Here is a 19,533-nt window from a genome sequence, read left to right on the forward strand (position 1 = left end):
GTATTATTTCAAAATGATGGGTAAGAAAATGAATGCAGATGTGAAAAATCTGTGTGAGCAGGTAGGAAACACAGATTGTGAGAGGCTGGATGGGTGATCAGAAGGATGGCTAGGGTCCAGGATTTTCCTAGCTTCAGAGATTCAGTGCCATTTATTAATATAGTCAGGAAAGGGTCAATGTCAAGGTCTTCAGGGTGGAACATCAAATTTGAGGGGCTCAGAGGACTTAGAAGACAGGTCTGAGTAAAAACATTAGGAGAAGGAGTAGATGACCTTATTCAGGAAAGCATATGGACTCAAGAAGGTAAGTATTTGTAAAATACATTAAACTGATGTGAGAACACTAACCTACACAGAACTCTGAAATTTTTGAAATGAAAACAAAAAGGGCGAAAACCCAGGAGATTCAAATTTTCAATTACATACACCAAGATTTCATTCAAGGAATAAACATATACTGCCATTAATATATACAAATATTTATTTATGGGATCTTATGCTAATATGAATTTTTAAATTTAATAAAGAGATTTAATTCTGAAATACCATCTTTAAAAATTTCCAAAAAGATTCCTGTTTACAAGCAAATCTTGTAAGTTTTCAATGTAAGTCAGGCATGGTGATGTGCACCTGTGGTCGCAGCTCTGTGGGAGGCTCAGGTGGGATGATTAATTACTTCAGCCCAGGAGTGTGAAGCCCACCTGGGAAGCATAACAAGACCCCATCTCAAAGGAAAAAAAGGGGCCAGGGATTTAGCTCAACGACACTGCCTGCCTTGCAAATGCAAGGTCTTGAGTTTGATCCCCAGTACCAAAAAAAGAAAAAAAAAAAAAAGAAGTTTTAAATTGTAGAAGAGAAATGCTGATGGTTTACAGAATTAGGGTTTTTTTTGGGCCAGGGATTTAGCTCAGTGGTTCCGACGCCTGCCTCGCAAGCACAAGGTCCCGAGTTCAATCCCGGGCACCAAAAAAAAAAAGAAAAGTTCTTCGGGCCGGGGATTTAGCTCAGTGGTTTTGCCACCTGCCGCGCAGGCACAAGGACCTGAGTTCAATCTCCGGTACCAAAAAAAAAAGAGAGAGAGGGAGAATTAGGCATTTTTAATTACCAGTATGACATAAGAAAGAAATGCAAAACCCTATTTCAAAATTCACATTGCTTTCCTATTCCCCCATAGATAGCATATACCAATAGTTCTAATTTCCTATTTATACTATATGGGATGGTAGCTAAAAATTGAAGAAAGGTTGCCAGACTTTGTAGTGCATGCCTTTAATCCCAGCACACTCAGGAAACTAAAACAGAAGGATCGCTATAAGTTTGAGGCCAGCCTGGGCTACATAGTGAGCTCAAAGTCAGCCTGAACTACATAGCAAGATCCTGTCTCAAAAAACAAAAATTGAAGAAAGGATCTAGGATAAAAAAGTAAAGCCATCATTATCAAGACTGAAGATTTAACAGTGTTCAAATACTTTTCAAATACTGTTTAAGTACCTGTCAATCAGGACTCAACATTCATATGAAGAAGGGGCTAAACTAGCTCATCAACAGGATTCCTGAGTGATAAGATGAGAAAATTTAAGTGGAAGGCTTAGTAATATTGAGGCTGGGGTGTAGCAAAGAAGTACAGCACTTGCCTAGCATGGGGTGGGCTTGATCCTAAGCACCGAAGTCAGAAAAGCAAACCTCCAAAACCTATGACTACTGAATCTAATAATGCTTCCTTAGAATAACAGGAAATGCCCCCATCGCTGGAGAGATTTTAAAAATTAAAACACCAGAGACAATTTTGCATGCTCTTAGCAATCTTTTCTTCCTGATGATTCTATGGTAACAGGTATTTGGGGGGAAAAAAATCACAAATTGTGATTTCATTTATTTGATGTATTCATATGGCATTCCACTACATGGAAGACATTATTAGGAAAAGACAAATCACAATCTTTCCAGAAAGAAATTTCTTCTACATTTTTTTCTTTAAGAATGGTGCAGCTTACAGTTTGTAATAGCTAAATCTTGGAAACAGCCTAAATGCTCATTAACCGAGGAATGGGTAAAGATGTGTTTTTTTTCATACAATGGAGTGCTACCCTGCCATAAAGAAGGATGGGCTTCAGACATTTATAGCTAAATGGATAGACCCTGAGACCATACTCTTAAATGAAATAAATTGGACACACGTGTTTAAATACTGCATTGTTTTTCTGGTGTGAGAAACCAAAAGTGGAAATGAGGACTAAAATGTACAACAGATGTTGGGAAATGTGAAGAAAATGTTCAAATGGGAAGGGGAACAAGGGAGGGGGGAGGCAGAAAGAAAGTAAAGAACAAGAAAAAAAAAGTGAAAACAGAAGGAAAAAATGGAAACAAAGCTTTTGTACACAGGGAGGGGGCTTGTAGGGGGAGGAATGAGAAAAAAGAGGTAGGATGTACCATGTACAGGTGCAAATTCTCTATGATGACTGTTACCATTATATATGCCTAAAATGCACCAGTAAATGTTTTGCTATTAAAAAAAAAAGAATGGTGCAGGTTAAAATTTATTTTCTCATGTAATGCATACAGATAAAAAATCATATTGAGGGATAGGTGTAGGTCAATGGTAGAGTGCTTTCCTATCATGCATGAGGCCCTGGGTTCCCCAGAGTTGGGGAATAGGAGAAGACTCTCAATTATGTAACTGGGAATTTTAACTCATGAAACAATTAAATACAATGCTTATTTATTTTGTCTTTATTCTCAAGAAGATCTAAAGCATTTGCCAAGATTATACATCAACAGTAATACGTTAAATAAAGATACACCAAGCACTAAGTGAAACTAGAAACCTTAAAAATGAAAGGTCAAATATTAATAATTCATAATAAGTTTAGTAAGGTTTCAAATGGATTTCATTTTGCATTATTTACTGTAGCAGATAATTCTGCCCAGTATTAGCAGGCTATACGTGGCATAAGCTTCTTGCCCCTCTATAATTCGGCTGTAATATCTTAGGAGTCTGACCGAAGCCTTACGTGACTCAAATGGGCATGTCAGATAGCAGAGTTGGGGCTGGTATTGCTCCTTTGCTAATAATAGCTGCTACCAATGCTTAACTCCATCAAGTAGCAGGGCTTGGATGAGTTCACTTGCAGCCAAGGTCAAGTGACTCCAACTAAATTCTTCCTCCCTGAGTTAACCATTTGTTCTCTTCAGTAAAGATATGCTAGCGCCCCTGCCTGCCATACCTGTTATCAGCAGGAGTCCTGAGTCCAGGTCCCCTCCTTCCCACACGTGTAACGAATAAACCCTGGATGGCCCTGATGCCTTGGGTCTTTGCTGCCCAGGGCAGCTTACATCAGCCCAAGCCCCAGCTTCTTCTCTCAAGCCTCTGGGTCTGTGTCTTTTGTTCTCTATCTCTTTCCTATCTTGCAGGCAATGTGTTTGTCTCACAGGAGACAGAGACCCACTGCAGGGGTCACTGACAATGTTCTCTATAATCTATGAATATAAGATTTGCAGGATTAAATAGAAGATAATGTTCTCTATAATCTCCGAATATAAGATTCGCAGGATTAAATAGGAGATATCACTTCACTGAATTTAGCAAAAATAAACATCACATTTTCAGTTCTTTAAAATCAATTACAGGTAATTTAAAAGTATGTAATTTCTAACCTATAATAGAGATTCGACTGTCATTCAACCCTTGTTTTTATAATATCTGATTCTGACTCTTACTCAGTCTTATTATGAAATCTTACCTTGCCTTGTAAATGAGACTTCTCAATCTCAGCTTCACACTCATTGTTTTTATTGTTTCCTAATCCTTTCATTCTGAAATGACATACCCAAGACTATTTTAATCCCATCAACTTTTACAGACCTCAATTCTGTACGTAAATCTCTCTTATTCTACTTGTTTTCTATTATGATCTTATGGCCCTATCTTTCTAGGATAAAATGTGGCTAAAAGCATGGGGAAAACTATTTTAGAAAAGAGCCTACTTTTGGCTCAGGTGACGGTGATAAAAAGGAAGACTGAGAAAAGCTCTGGACACTGACGGATGTTTTAGGAAGGGTTTCAACCACATCTTTGTTTTCACTATCAGAAATACTGTTATCAAGCAAGGTTCTGTTTCCTGGTTCCCCAGTGCTATATTTTGCTTCTATGACAACAAAAACAAAGTAAATTGTACATAAAAATATCTACAACTTCAGATCAATAGCACAGGAGTAGGCAATCTTTATCAAATAGCTTGCGATTTTTCCCGGATTGCTGAGCAGCAGCCCACAGCTCAGTTAGGTTTATTTTAGGGACATTCTAAAAAAAAAAAAAATAGCTTTAAGAATCACAAGTATCAAATCTGATAAAATAATAGTCACCATTACTACACGATCTAACAGTAAGAGCACAGGGTGCGGAATTATTCAGATGTAGATTCAAACCCAATCTGCCATTTTCTAATCCCCATCTTCTTCATGGGGTGAAGGCTATGAAAGAGGACAGAGACAGCCAGAAATGTTACTCCCCGTACCTCTAGTTAATTATATAAATACTAGGACATTTACTAGAGTATTTTCTTAACTAAAATAACCAAAAACTAATAGTTATCCCTCTGTAGTTTAGGGTACTTTGAGAAAACTAACATTTTATGAAATAAAAATTCATTTTTTGTTATATTTTGAATTTGTTTACATGATTTATATTCGCATGAATTACCTCATGAGGAGAAAAGGTAAGTTGAGCTTTTACTAGTAACTTATTGAGGTGGTTTAGAAGTACAAATAGTATAAATTGCTTCTATTCTGTATTGCCAAATAGCTAACGACAAATGATTGTATCAATTCAGCTCCTTCCAAGACAGAAGAAAAGACAAGAATAAATCCTGTGGAGCAGTGATTGATAAATCAAAGCTACACAATCACCAAAGAGAAAGATGTAACTAAATAGGTCATGAACGTGAAGGTGGACTGAAAGACACTGCCTGTTTTCTGCAAAGAAAAACTTAGGGTTAGAGGTAAATCATTTAAAAGAGGTAAGAAAGGACAAACACACACATACACATGGGGGTGGGGGAAGAAGAGAGAAGGCAGAGAAGAGAGAAGGGAGAGAGGAGCAATCAACAGAATATTAACTTAAACCAAGGAAGGTAAGGAAAAATATTAAGAATATGGTATGTAAAGGACTAAGACTTCTCTTCAGTTTTTTAAAAAATTACCAGTTTGTATTACACTATAGCTATTTTTTATAAATACTAAAATAGATTAATTTAATTACTATAACATAATTCAATTAAACATGCCATCTACCACTGCCTGAGAAATGTAGCATTCATACTAGAGAGAGAAGAAAAAACAAATTGTTCCACCAATTTTCCATTTAGAGAAAGAACTACTAATCATAATTCTAAAGAGAAATGTACATCTTGAAAAGATGTATTTAGTAGAACATGGAGTGTGCTAAAAAAAGTTTAAGATATTTTAATATAAAATCCTAACCTAAGTTCAGAGTTAAAGGATACTAGTATGTACTGTAACCTTCATTCCTATTTCTATACCTCTAATTTGTTTCCTTCTTATTTATGACATATTTCTTCAAGATAACTCACCTGAAATTATATATTCTAAACATTAAAAGGAAATATAATTTAGGCTATACTTTCAGAAATTTAAAAGACTTGACTATTACATAAATTACGCATATACTACTTGTAAAATTCTACTATGTAGAAATCCATTTATTGACATTAAAAAAAATATTGCTGTAGTAAGATACAAAACACCTTATTCCAAGTGTTCAGGATACACACAAACATATTTCTTAATCTCTAGTAGCTCATGGTAATGCAAGAGCTTTAAAATGAATGTTTTGAAGTAGAAAAACTCCTGAAACTTGAAATGTTAGAATGAGATACAAGGACTCTGACCGGATTTTTTTGTTTTGTTTTGGTACCAGGGATAGAACTCAGGATCTTGCACTTGCGAGCCAGGTGGCAGAACCACTGAGCTAAATCCTCAGCCCTCTGATTGGATATTTTTAAAAACTATAAAGCAAAACAAAAATTCTTCAAGATTTACCATATTGAGAGTATCTAGTCCTAGAACTGGTTAGTATTTTGGGTAAAACATGTATTCTTCAATCAGGTGAAGAACCCTAAATACAGTACCTTCTAATGGAAGAATGACTCAGAAAACACAGTGCAGTCAGATGTGGCGCCACATTAATCCTAGCACTCTGGAGGTGAGGCCCAAGGACTCCAGGTTCCAGGCTAGCTTGGGCAATTTTGTGAGGCAATTTTGTTGACTAAGATAGATAGATAGATAGATAAATACATAGGGGACTGAGGATGTAGCTTATTGCAAAGGCCCTACAATCAACTCCCAGAAGCAAAATAACAACCAAAAAATACTGTAATTCTTTAGTAATACAAATTTTAAGAAATATTTAAAATTTCTAAGTCTAAACAATTTCTAGTTGTTTAAAGAAACAAATATATTTTATGTGCTGTAAAGTTTTGAAAATCAAGGCACCAAAATTCCATGATTATTATAAAGACTAATAGGATCCATTTTAAGATTTATTTAGGCATGAGAATTATAAAAGTTATGATAGTATGATTTAAAAGTCACAGTAAGGTATACTTACCAAAATAATCCTTGACCAAATTTCCTATTTCCTCTATTGTGAGAAAGCTTTGCCTAATTCAATTCTCCTGTCACTACGTATTTTCGAACCCATTACTTTTTTCAGTCCCCAGTACCTCAGAGTACATACCAGCTATTTACCAAAGGAAAAAGAAAAAAAATTTTCCATATAAAACCATGGTAGGTACACTACTGCTAAATTTTAAGACGAAGCACTATACAAAGCAAAACTTAGAGGAAGAAAATGAATTTCACAAAAGAGTACTTTACCTTGTTATCAAAATTAAAGTCATCCTCCTCTGATGTAGGCCAGGAATCATCAGGATCAGGTTTGTCAGAAAACCTTTAAGGCGAAAACAGAAAAACAAAAGCAGGTGAATTTTGTCCTTAAAACCCGGCGAAAGATTGGCTATCTGTACACTGAATGGTGTTTCTTGGTTGATACAATTAAAATTTGACCTCTTTTTAAAAAGCTTTTAGTCACTTTTTTCTATCTCCTTCCAATTTATGAAACAGTCAACGAAGACTCACTTTCACTCCCACCTCAAAGAGTGACAGCCAACAGACTGGCAGCGCCTGAGAATAATTTGTCTTTACAAATTGGCCGACCTGAAGGCTGAACTGAAAATCCAATCAATGGCTGACATAAGTTTTGTTACCTGGACTGAAGCAAACCTGATAACCTTAAGGTAGAAAGATACACTGCCCTTTTGTGTAGTCTATCTGTGTTTCAACGACTAGGCTGGATGTGATGATTTAGATTGAAAATGTCCACTGTAATTCTTCTGTGTGGAAGGTGTCTGGATTATGGGGATGCCATACGCATGAGTGCACTCATCCATCTGCAAGTTCAGTACCTGAACATGCTCTCGGGAGGTGGGGCCTGGTTGGAGACTGCTCACTAGGCCATGAGCTGGAAGGGTATATCCATGTCCCTGGCTCTTCTGCCCTCTCACTGATTCCTGCTGTGGAGTGAGCAGCTTTCCTCCACCAAGCCTCCCGACCATGCTGTTTCTGCCTTGAGGCCAGCTAACTGAGTCAAAATAAATGTTTCCTCCTTTAAGCTGTGGGGGCTGGGTATTTTGTCCCATTGATGGGAAAATAATTGAAAGTGATTAACACTGGGTAACTCAGAAATGGCACTCTTTGTTTTTTAGTACAGAAACCACTTACTAAGTAAGACAACTCTATTACTTCTCTTTATCCTAAAACAGTAAGGGAGACCTCTGAAACTTTAAACATTTTTGAAAGCTAGATGTAGAAAAATCAAATCAATAGTTAGATAAATCTGTCCATTAAAAGTATAAAATCCAATTATCTTTCCTGTGTGGTTCTGCCTTATTCAGGTACACATAAAGCAGCAAACCTTTCATAGACACTCTGACAGTGAAGTGGGAGTTGGCCAGAAAATCGGCCCTGGTAGTTGCACCGCTGTTACTCTAAACTCAATCTAAAGAACCTTTAAGTGCTCCTAGTCCCGGGTTGCTCTTTGCAGGGCTCCGTGGCAATCTCCACTTAAATCTTCAGTCTATAAAGGCATAGATTCCTGCAACAAGGATGGGCTCAACTACCAACAGTAGATCTATTTCCCTGCTCCTAGAAAGAAAGCTACATGGAGTCACAATCACAGCCTCAGCAGAGGCATGTTACCAACTATCAACTGAAGCTCCACAACTACCTTCCAGCCAATCCTACCCCAGCCCTACCCTACAGGAAGGAGATCAGCAAGTTGAGAAAAAAGGTGGGGGTGAGGGACAACTGTCCTGGGTCACAGAGTCATGAAGTCCAGCCACTTCCAGTCCCCTGGGAGAGTTAGGGGCTCTAAGCTATGCTTGCTCAGTAAACTGAGGAGGAAGGAAGTGATGGTACATTCCTATTTGTTATTTAGAGACTTCCTGGTGGCTCAAATTACATCTTTCAGTAGAAATCTTGAAATCTCTCAGTTTCTCCAATTAAACAAAAAAGGAACAATCTGTTCAGGACTCCCTGAACCCCAATTTTAATATGCCTTTCTAGATAACTTCCAATATCTTGTGTCCTTAATTCCTGTATTATTTTTATCAAGCTTGTGCTAAACCTCAATATTCTGATTTCTTCTCTCAAACCTTACTCCTGTCTAATCTAATGATGTTGTTCTTCAAACCTGTCCTTCCCGTATTAATTCCATTCTTATCCTCTACCACTGGGCAAACTAGAGTCATTCCTCTACTCTATTATTAAAACACTCACAGAATGAGAAATAAGGAAGAGTACTAGACTTAGGAATTATGGAACGAGTTCAAAATCTCACTTGTGCCATGTACTATATTCAGAAAAATCACTTTAATATCACTGAGTTTCAGATTCTCCATCACAACCATTTGGCAAGGATGTTAAGCATAGGTTGAAGCATCAGAGGGGATTTTGCTTGGTCGCTTAGATTTCTTAAAATCCTGAAATTCTGTATGGTTTTGATTCTGTCTAGAAAACAATAAGAAATACTAAGATAACAGAAGTGAAAAATATACCAAGAAAAGCAGAAGAGAAAGCTTAAAAAAAATCAAGAAAAGATTTTACTCATGGGGGAAAAAATAGGAAGGAAAAAAATTCATTGGAAGTAGGCAAGAGTAGCAGCTTGAAAGGAAAACCAAACTGGGAAATCAGCAAGTAGAGAAATGCATTAAAAATATCCCAATAGATGCTCAGCATAATTAATATAACATGGTTTACATATAGATGGTCTTCACTTTCAGATCTGACCTAAAACCTCTGATGATTAAAAACAAGATACTGGTTATCAGTGCAAGCATTATTAGGAAAAACTCTTTTGATTCTCCGCAGGCTTCTCAGGAAAACTAAACAGACTTGACACACATCTAACTGTGACTTTCTGAAATGATCTCATATGACCTGTATCTTGATCCCAGCATTGCAGGCAATGGAATGACAGGCAGGCTGACAGTTAAAGCATGGATCAGCTACTTAATTATGGGATCACGGGCCATGTAATCAAGCTCCCTTAATAACAACTGCCTTATTAGTAAAAAATACATTATAAGAGCACAGAATAGACAGAGTTGTCTATTCTGGATCAGAACACTAAAAAAACATTCGTTTCTTTTCTCTGCATAGTTAGTTAACATATAATATTTAAAAATCTATAAATTCCTACCTGGTTAAAGAGTCATCTTCAGAACTCTCATCCACTATTAAAGAAAAAGGTAAAATATATTTTGAATCAACAAGAAATATAAAATATTAAAAGTAAACATGGATGCTTTGTTAGAAAGTATTCTTTTGGATTGCACCTGTAGACTATTCTAGAATGAATATTAATTATACTATTGATAGGTAAGGCATTAAGAACTCTTTCCATTTTTTATTTATCAAATACATGGAAGAATGGAATTTATCAAAATTTGATAGCTAAAAGCAAGCAAATTGCTGTGTACAATGACTCAATCCTAACTGAATGCTATCAGACAGAAATGGTATCATTAGCAGTGTCAGTGGCATAAGCTGACAGCGTCAAACAAATAGCATGATTTTTCTGGACTAATGGCACTAGGAACAATCACATAAGAGTACACTTATTTGTTATGACACAACACTGCTGCTCCAGGTTTTCAGTTGAAACTGCTGAATTTTAGGAGGAAGCATTCTATCACAAGGAAGCTATAATGGGCACTCTAATTTGCAGCATAGCAAAACACAGGAAACAGATCTGAAACAAGGATCTTTGTAGAGACTGCCAGGTCCCAGTGGAGAAGAGCTCACAAAAAATCAGTGTACCTACCCTTACTAATATTCTTCTAAGGAAGGTGCTAATAAGCTCTCTTAGTTCTAATTATTTTCTCTGTCTTATCTGTGATGGAAGCAACACTCAAGTTTATCTGCTACCTTACTTCTCATGGAAAGAACCACTGCAAAGATCAGTCCCTTAAAGGCCTGTCCACTCCAAAGAGTCAGAGAAGCTTAAAAGCCAGCACTGGGAAGGCTGCAACCTAGTGCCAAGGAGCATTATCTTATATGAAAAAATACATAAAAATAAAGCCATTAACTCACTCAATCTCTCAGAACCTGTCAAGTAAAAGAAAAAATTTTTTTTCTACTTCATGTAAACTATGAGAAAACAAAAAAACTAAAAGCCTTGGACTCTCACGACAGAGAATCTACTCATAGACACTCAGGGCTGGGGCTGGGGCTCAGCGGTAAGAACACTGGAACAGTACGCACAAGACCATTCAATCCTCAACACTGGGGGGTGGGGACCAATAATAATAATGATAAAGAAAGTCTGTCATGTTATAATAATACAGTTCTCATACTTAGCCCTCAAATGAAGAGGAGCGTTTTGATTCACCTACCGTTTTCTTCATTCCCTGGTCTTATTTCCCAGTGCCAGGCAGGTATGAAAGACTGATGCATTTTGTGAAGTGCAGCCCTTGACAGTGTCTCCCTCCATCTTTAAAGGGCCTCTCTGGACCCAATAGAGCGGGATGGTCTAGTTAGTGCTGTGAAGTTCAGCATAATATCATTTTTCTCAACCCTCCTAATTATGGGAATCACCATAAAGAGCATGCTTTCTCAATATGTACAGCATATGCCATCAGCTCACATTCATACACAAAAAACCAAGGCTAGAAGTGTATCTCAGTGTTAAAGCATTTGTGTGGAATGCTCAAAGCCTTGGCTTTAATCACTAGCAACACTCCCACCCAAAGAAAAAGTCGTTCAAATAAAACATTTTGAATGATTATACTCGGTTGCTTTGAAAATTTATTGTTTTAAATATTCAAGAAATATCCACTGTATTATTCAAACTATGTAGTTGTTCTGGTAAAAGCAAGACTCTCCTGACCGTGAAAAGATCAGTGGTTGCAGTGTTGGGGGTCGGGGGGTGGGGAGGCTATGACCAGATGGAACACAGGAGCTACCTAAGGCAATGAAACTATTCTATATATGACTCTACAATATGGATACCAATCATTACACATTTGCCTAAACCCACAGGATGCAGAACACTAAGCGTGAACCCGAATGTTAACTGCAGACTTTGGATGATGATGGACCAGTGCAAGTTACCTGTAACCAGTGTATTACTCTAGAGGAGAGCACTGGCAATGGAGGGAGGCAACCTAGGCGTGGGAGGCACAGAGTAAATGGGAAATCTCTGTATCTTCAATTTTTCTGTGAACTTAAACCTGCTCTAAAGAACAAAGTTATTAGTAGATAGGTTATAGCTCAGTGGTACAGCACTTGCCTAGCATGCGTGAGGTCCTAGGTTCAGGTCCAAGCACTGCAAAATAGAAAAAAAAGTTACTAATTAAAAAAATAGCCACCGAACCTGCTATTACCACATCATAGCTAGTCACAGTCACTTTAAAATTTGAGGTAATTAAAGAGCAAAGTAACAGAGTATACTCTCCTACTGGAGAATATGAAAATATATAGAATAATTTAAATTACATACTTAGGCAAGAAATAATTGATAAAAGTGACATAACATTTTATTTTTAGTGACACAAATCACTTTTTAATGACACAACCATGCAATACTATTTACTAAATGCAATCCATTTACTAAAAAATTTTAAAGTTTATTATGTTAGTATACAGAAAACAGACACACTAATTTAAAAATCTTTTTCATGTACAGGATTTCAGGAATCAAAATTAAATAAATGAAATGTTTTAGATCATAAATTTCTTACAGTTCATTTCTTACATAACTCTGAATTCTAGACTATTAAGAAAGAAATTTTTAAAATATATAAAGGCAATTTAAACAGTGATTTTTTTTAAACTGCTCTTCTAGGTTCAAAACTTTCTTGCTTACTTTTTTTTTTAGACAGGGTCCCACTCTGTAGTTCAGGCTGGCCTTGAACTCACTATGTAGCCCAGGATGGCCTCAAATTCACAGTGATCCTCTTGCCTCAGCCTCCCAAGTGCTGGGATTATAGGCATGCACCACTATGCCCAGGGTTACTTTTCCTTTTTTTCCTTTTTTTCGGTACCGGAGATCGAACTCAGGACCTTGCGCTTGTGAGGCTGGCAGCAGAACCACTGAGCTAAATCCCTCGCCCTACTCTTACTTTTTTTTTAATCAGGGTAGGACCACCAAGTGTAATTCACTATGAGAAGTCTTACCTGGATGACTATTTTGAGGATTTTTAAGTCTCTTATCTTCATATTCAAAAATGTGCCTATATGAAAAAATTACTGATTTAATATTGATATAAAATATATTAAATTATTAAGTGTATTTCAGCCAATATCAGAGCTAATATTAGAACTTTATTCCACACACTTCAAATTTGTAAGATCTACAAACCTTTATTAACCATGTAATTAAAGAAGAAAATAAGTAAGGTGAAACAGTCATGAACCAAAAAGGCCAAGACAGCTCCATGAATTAAAGATTAGCTCAACCTAAGGGAAACTGTCTCGAACTCAGAAGTTCCAGCTCTGAAACCATCAGTTGTTTTTTCTTGGACAAGTCATCTCTCTTAGGTGCAAAGTCTTCTAAACAATAACCATTTTACTGCTTAGTTCACCAGGTTGTTATGAAGATTTGAAGGGCTAACATAAAAACTTGCTCCCAGAAATAGTGAAGCAATGGAGTGATCTGTGCTTTAATGCTGAACTATTTTGGAATCCCAAATAAAACCCAATGCGTATTTTTTCCACAAGTTCTAATACTCAAATGTAGTTACCAGAAAATATTAGGCCCTAATTTTGATTATCAGCTGTTCTATTCTCTGTTGCTTATAATTCATGCCAAGTCAACTTTTTAATAATTTATAACTAAATTTGTTTATAAATACCTCATTAAATTAGATAATGTAACTGTCCCATACTACTGAACTAATCACGCCAAGGACAAAAAACTAACAGATGTCAAGACCTAGAATACACTACTATTCCTTCTCTATCCAACCAAACTCTGAGTGTGATTCTAACACACATCTGCTTGTTCAGAGTTTGGATTCTAACAAAGATCTGCTGGTTCAATCGCCACATGTCTCCAACTGACTTGGAAGACAAAGCCCTCTTCTATACGTGGAGACTGATTAAGTCACGATAAGGCTTAGCTCTCTTAAATCCAACTAATCTACTGCAGATTCAGGTAATTTTATTTAATGGCTTCTTTATGAACTAGAATTTGAAAGATATTCTGGAAACTTGATGCTGAGACACAAGTAGAGATATTCATTACTAAACAGATCATTTCAGGGGCCAATGGGAAGCAGGCACCAACTTTGGAGAAAGGTGATTTGGGACTTTTCACAACCTAAGGTGCTACAAAGTATAAAGGGGCCTTTGGGTAAAGATGTGGTAGGAAAGGAAAAAAGAAACACCTATCTTTTTCTGGAACATTATCTGAACCTCTCCAGTAGTTTACAATGATCCCAACTCATATTTGCTGGCAGAAGACTAACAAAGGTCTCAAAAGATAAGCCACCATGAAGGTCCAGGCTAATATGTAGGCTCCACATTGGATTCTAACTGGGAAGAATCATTTTATTTACTATGCATGTGACTAAGCTAGAAGGACCAGCTGCCAAAGTACAGGGCTGCTAGTTCAGAAACAATAACTGAGCATAAAAACATACCTACATGTAAACTTTAAAAAGCCGCAACTTTTAAGTCTAAGTGTATAATACCATTAAGATTCAGGGATCTGGATCAGTAAGGGCAACCTGGTAGTAAAGGTTAATCATCACTGCACTGCAAGACCAAATTTAATAGCAAAACAAACAACAAAATCACACCGACTTGTGAAAGAGGACTGACTTCCTTAGACCTAAGGAATTTCTTAGGATCTTGGAAAATTCAAGGAGAAGGGTGTAGGAGATAGTTCCCACAGGAAAGTAACAAGATTTCCTGCTAAATTAGACATTTCAAGACCCAAGTTGCTAATCAGAAATCCCTACTTCTGTACTTTATAAACTAATATAAAACTCCTTTAGCTAATGTAAAATCAAATGACCAGCAAAATTAGATTATAAAGAGCAAATATCAGGCTGAGTGCCCTAGCCCCAGCCAACGCAGATGCCCACCTGGCCCTGCACTAAGCTGGAGGAGGATCCAGCAACTGAGTGCTCCGCCTTCACCCAACACCTGCCTCGGCTGCATACTGAGTTGGGAGGACCTAGAACTGAGCACCCCATACCCAGCCCATGTGTTGCTCACAGCATAAGGAAAACAGGTGATAACCAACAGGCCAACCTGATCGAAGAAGAGACCAATACCCAGGAGAACAGTTCCACTTCAGCACTGAAGTGATAGCCTACCACAGAGACCGGGTTAGAGACCCTTGGGAGATAGGCTGGAGAGGGTGACAGTTAAACAGGAATCTCCTGGGATCCCCTGGGAGGTCCAGGTTTAGACCCGGAAGATCATAGGGCCTGTATTCTGTTGTGGGAGGCCAGTTTTGGTAGCAGTAATAGTCAGAGCGGGTAGTTCTGAAGAAGGCATTTAATGTAGTGTTATGTTTGTGCTGTGACACCTACATCCAGCAGAACTTAGTGGTGTGAGCTACTATAGGTCAACATAAGGGTTGTCTAATTGTCTTCACTTCAATGATGGTCCTCTTTGTTTTGGTTAAGGGCCATTCATAAGTGGGGCCTAGGATTTGTCAGTATCCGGTTGAAATTTGATGCCATTGTTTCTGCTGAATTTACTACAATAGCCAAGGCAACATAGTAGTGGCTGGGAATCGGTTTTCTCTCTATGCCAGTATTTGGATGGCCTGAGGGGGCAGGTAATAAACCATACTGTGGCTTACTCTCAAAAAACAGGGCACTAGGCCAAAGAATTTGCCAACCCCACCACAAAAACAAACAAAAAACCCAGAAACATGAAAAGACAACAAAATGCCTCCAAAACCTTCCAACTCCTTCAAAACCAGTTCAGAAGGCCCTCAGGAAGGAAATCATAAACTATATGGCAGACAGGTCTGAAAGGGTACCAGGAGGTAAAACAGTTCAACGAGGTAATTGGCAAATTTAAAGAAGATATAATTAATCAAATAATGACCCTAATGAAACAAATGGTCAGTGAGTATAGAAAAGACACTAATAAACAGCTTTTGGAGCTAAAGAAAGAAATGCAAAATATGAATGCATAGGATAGAAAAGAATGGGAATCCATAAGAAAGGTCCAAAAAGAAATCCAGGAGATCAAAACCATGATTGAAAGTATGGTTAGCAGAAGAAACCAATGTGAAAACTGTCAGACCTAGAGGACAGGGCTGAAGTCAATAATCACTTAATGAGAGATACCTTAAAAACAACAAAGGAACATGAAAAGTTGATCCAATAGCTCCTAGATGACTCAAAGAGGAGTAATATAAGAGCAATTAGAATTAGTGGAAAATCAGAAGACACATAAACAGCATAAATTACCTGTTTATGCAAGTAATAGCAGAAATCATAAGCTAAATGAAGCATACAGAACCCTGAATAGGCATGATCAGAAAAAAAAACTACTCCATGCCACATAAATAAAAGACCTAGAAATATAACACAAGAAGAGAATCTTAAGGTTGCTAGAGAAAAAGCAATGAATCACCTGTAAAGGAAAACCCATCAGAAGTACAACAGATTTCTCAACACACACCTTAAAGGCAAAGAGAGCATGCAATGAAGTGTTTCAAGCTCTTAAAGAAAACAACTTCCAACCTTGACTGTTACAGCCTGCAAAATTATCTTTCAAAACTGATGGAGAAATAAGATATTTCCACTCTGAAGAAAACCTAAAGAAGTTTATGACTGGCAAACCAAAATACTCTAAAAAGTTTTTAAGGATATCTTAGAAGAAAATAAAGCTAACAATGCCAAAGATCCAATAAAATGAATACGTCAGGAAGGGCTAATAACTAAGTAAAAGGGAAAGAAAGCAAAACAGTAACAAAAAATTAATACAATGACAGGAATAAATCAATACCTAACAAGTATAACTGCCTATGTAAATGGACTCAATTCATCAATCAAAACGCACAGATTAGTAGAAAGGATCATGAACAAAATCCAACAATATGCGATGTATAAGAAACACATTTAACACAAAAATAAATTATAGACTAAAAAACTCAAAGGATGAAAAACAATATTCCATGCAATCAGAACCCCCAAATAAGCAGGAGCTACCCTATTTTCAAGCCAAAGCTGGTCAAAGGAGGCACATGCACACACATACACACACAAGACAAGATACACTAGTTAACAGATCTATTCATTAGGAAGAGATAACAATTATAAACATGTATGCACCAAACCACAGTGACTCAACTTCATAAAGCAAACTCTAATGGAAATAAAAGATCAGATAAACATTAATACAATTACACTGGGGAATCTCAATTCCCCATTATCACAACTAGATCAACTAAACAAAAAAAATGAACAAAGAAATATCAAAGTTGAACCAAACCTTGAACAAATGGACTTAATATATATACATTATGTTCCTCAACTTAAGAATGAGTTCTCTTCCAGAAGAACATTTGTAAGCTGGATTTGTTTATAAGTCCAACAAAATGACTTCATTGGCACAGCAGACTTCACATGTTCCATTATCTTAAACTTGTTCTTCAGAACTGAGCTTATGGTTGAAAGATTCATGTTGTGAGAATAAGTAACATCTACCATCTTTTCACCTTGGCCCAATCTCAATTATTTTTACGTATAAACTACCAAAGTTGAACCAAAAAGAACCATCCAGTTTCAGGCAAGGAAACTTAAGAATTAGTTAAAAAAAAAAAAAAAAAAAAAACAAACCAACTAAGTAAAACCCAGGACCTGATGGTTCACAGTGAAATTCTACAAGCACTTCAGGGATGATCTCACACCAATACTCCTCAAACTTTTTAATAAAATTGATAGATAAAGAGTATTCTGAAAGCCATTCTTGGAAGCTAACATTATCCTGATCCAAAATCAGACAAGGATCCAACCAAAGAAGAGAACTACAGGCTAATTTCTCTAATGAACATAGATGTAAAAATCCTTAACAAGATACTGGCAGACTAAATGCAACAAATCATCAAAAAGATCATGCACCATGACCAAGTAGGTTTCACCCCATGGACTCAAGGATGGTTCAATATACACAAAACAATAAATGTAATTCATCACATAAATAGAAACAAGGACAAAAATCACATGATCATCTCAATAGATGCAGAAAAAACCTTTGACAAAATCCAACATTCATTCATGATAAAAACCCTGAAGAAAATAGGTATGGAAAGTCTTTATCTCAACATGATTAAAGCCATTTATGACTAACCTACTGCTAACATCATATTAAATGGGGAAAAACTGAAAGTCTTTCCTCTAAAATCAGGACCAAAACAAGGAAGTTCATTATCACCACTCTTAATCAATGTAGTCCTTGAAATACTAGTCAGAGTGATCAGGCAAGAAAAAAAAAAGTTATATGTATAGGAAAGGACAAAGTCAAAATATCATTCTTTGCAGGTGACATGATTCTTTATTTATGAGACCCAAAAACCTCCACCAAAAGACTCCTAGAATTGATAGTCAAATTTAGCAGAACAGCAGGATACAAAATAAACACACAAAAATCAATAGCATCCCTATATACTAAGAATGAACTCATTGAAAAAGCAATTAGGAAAATAATAACATTCACAATAGGATCAAAAAAAACTAAATACTTACATATCAACCTAGGGAAGGAAAGACCTCTACAATGAAAGTTACATCAGTCTGAAAAAGGAAATTCAAGACATCAGAAAATGGAAAGACATCCCCTGTTTCTGGATAGGCATAATCCATATTGTCAAAATGGTCTTACTTCCAAAACTGATGTATAGATTTAATGCAATCCCAAGCAAAACACCAATATCATTTCTCACAGAGCTAGAGAAACAATCCTATATGGAATCAGAAGAGACCCAGAACAGCAAAAGCAATCTTGGGTAGCAAAAGCAAAGCAGGTGGCATCATGTCCCAGACTTGAAGTTATACTATACAGCTATAGCGCTTAAAACCACATGGTACTGGCACAAAAACAGGCATGTGCATCAGTGAAACAGAACAGAAGAAACAGAAACAACCCTAGGCACAGAGCTGTGTGATCTCTCACAAAGGAGCCAAAAACATACACTGGAGGAAAGACAGACTCTTTAATAAATGGTGCTGAGAAAACTGGATACCGACATGCAGAAGATTGAGTCTACATTTATATATCTCACCATGTACTAAACTAAAATCAAAATGGGTCAAAGATCTAAACGTTAAAACAGAAACAATCTGCTAGAAGATAAAATAGGTACAGTTCTTGAAGACATAGGCATAGGCAAGGGCTTTCTGAACAGATCCCCAAAGGCATAAAGAAATAATATAGAGAATCAACAAATGGGATCATATAAAATTAAAAAGCTTCGGTACTGCAAAGGAAACAACCAACAGAGTGAAGAGACAACCTTCATAACGGGAAAACATTTTTTCCTGCTATTCCACAGGCAGAAGACTAACATGAAGAACATATGAAGAACCCAAAAAAATTAGACCTCCCAAAATAAAAGACCCAGTTTAAAAATGGGCAACCAAAAAGAAAAGACACTTCTCAGAAGTACAAGTGACCAATAAATACATGAAAAAATTATCACTATTGCTGGCCATCAGAGAAATGCAAATTAAAACTACATTGCAAATATCATTTTTACCTCAGAAAGAATGGTTATCGTCAAAAAAATCTAATAATAAATGTTGACAAGAATAGGGGGAGGGAGGAAGTATTCTACATTGTTGCTGGGAATGTAAACTAGTACAACCACTAGGGAAATCAGTGTGGAGATTCCTTAAAACTCTAAAAATAGAAATTCCATTTGATCCAGCTATGCTCCTTCTAGAGAACTTCCGAAAGGGTTAAAATCAAAGTACAGGGATACATGCA

At 36.7% G+C, this 19,533-nt stretch overlaps 1 protein-coding gene across 1 annotated transcript in view; it reads right to left on the reverse strand.

Moving 5' to 3' along the window:
- Positions 1 to 19,533, reverse strand: part of LOC101726718 (ankyrin repeat domain-containing protein 26-like) — a 74,181-nt gene that overhangs the window by 43,070 nt on the left and 11,578 nt on the right. Inside the window, 6 exon segments of the mRNA XM_087204023.1 lie at positions 3,741 to 3,813; positions 6,147 to 6,283; positions 6,895 to 6,967; positions 9,776 to 9,809; positions 11,867 to 11,902; positions 12,754 to 12,809. Of these exon segments, the coding sequence (XP_087060149.1) occupies positions 3,741 to 3,813; positions 6,147 to 6,283; positions 6,895 to 6,967; positions 9,776 to 9,809; positions 11,867 to 11,902; positions 12,754 to 12,809 (409 nt within the window).

This window comes from Heterocephalus glaber, unplaced genomic scaffold (genome assembly GCF_053883595.1).
Source record: "Heterocephalus glaber isolate CG9 unplaced genomic scaffold, H.glaber_assembly_v1.0 deba00001837, whole genome shotgun sequence".
NCBI classification, from domain to species: Eukaryota; Metazoa; Chordata; class Mammalia; order Rodentia; family Bathyergidae; genus Heterocephalus; species Heterocephalus glaber.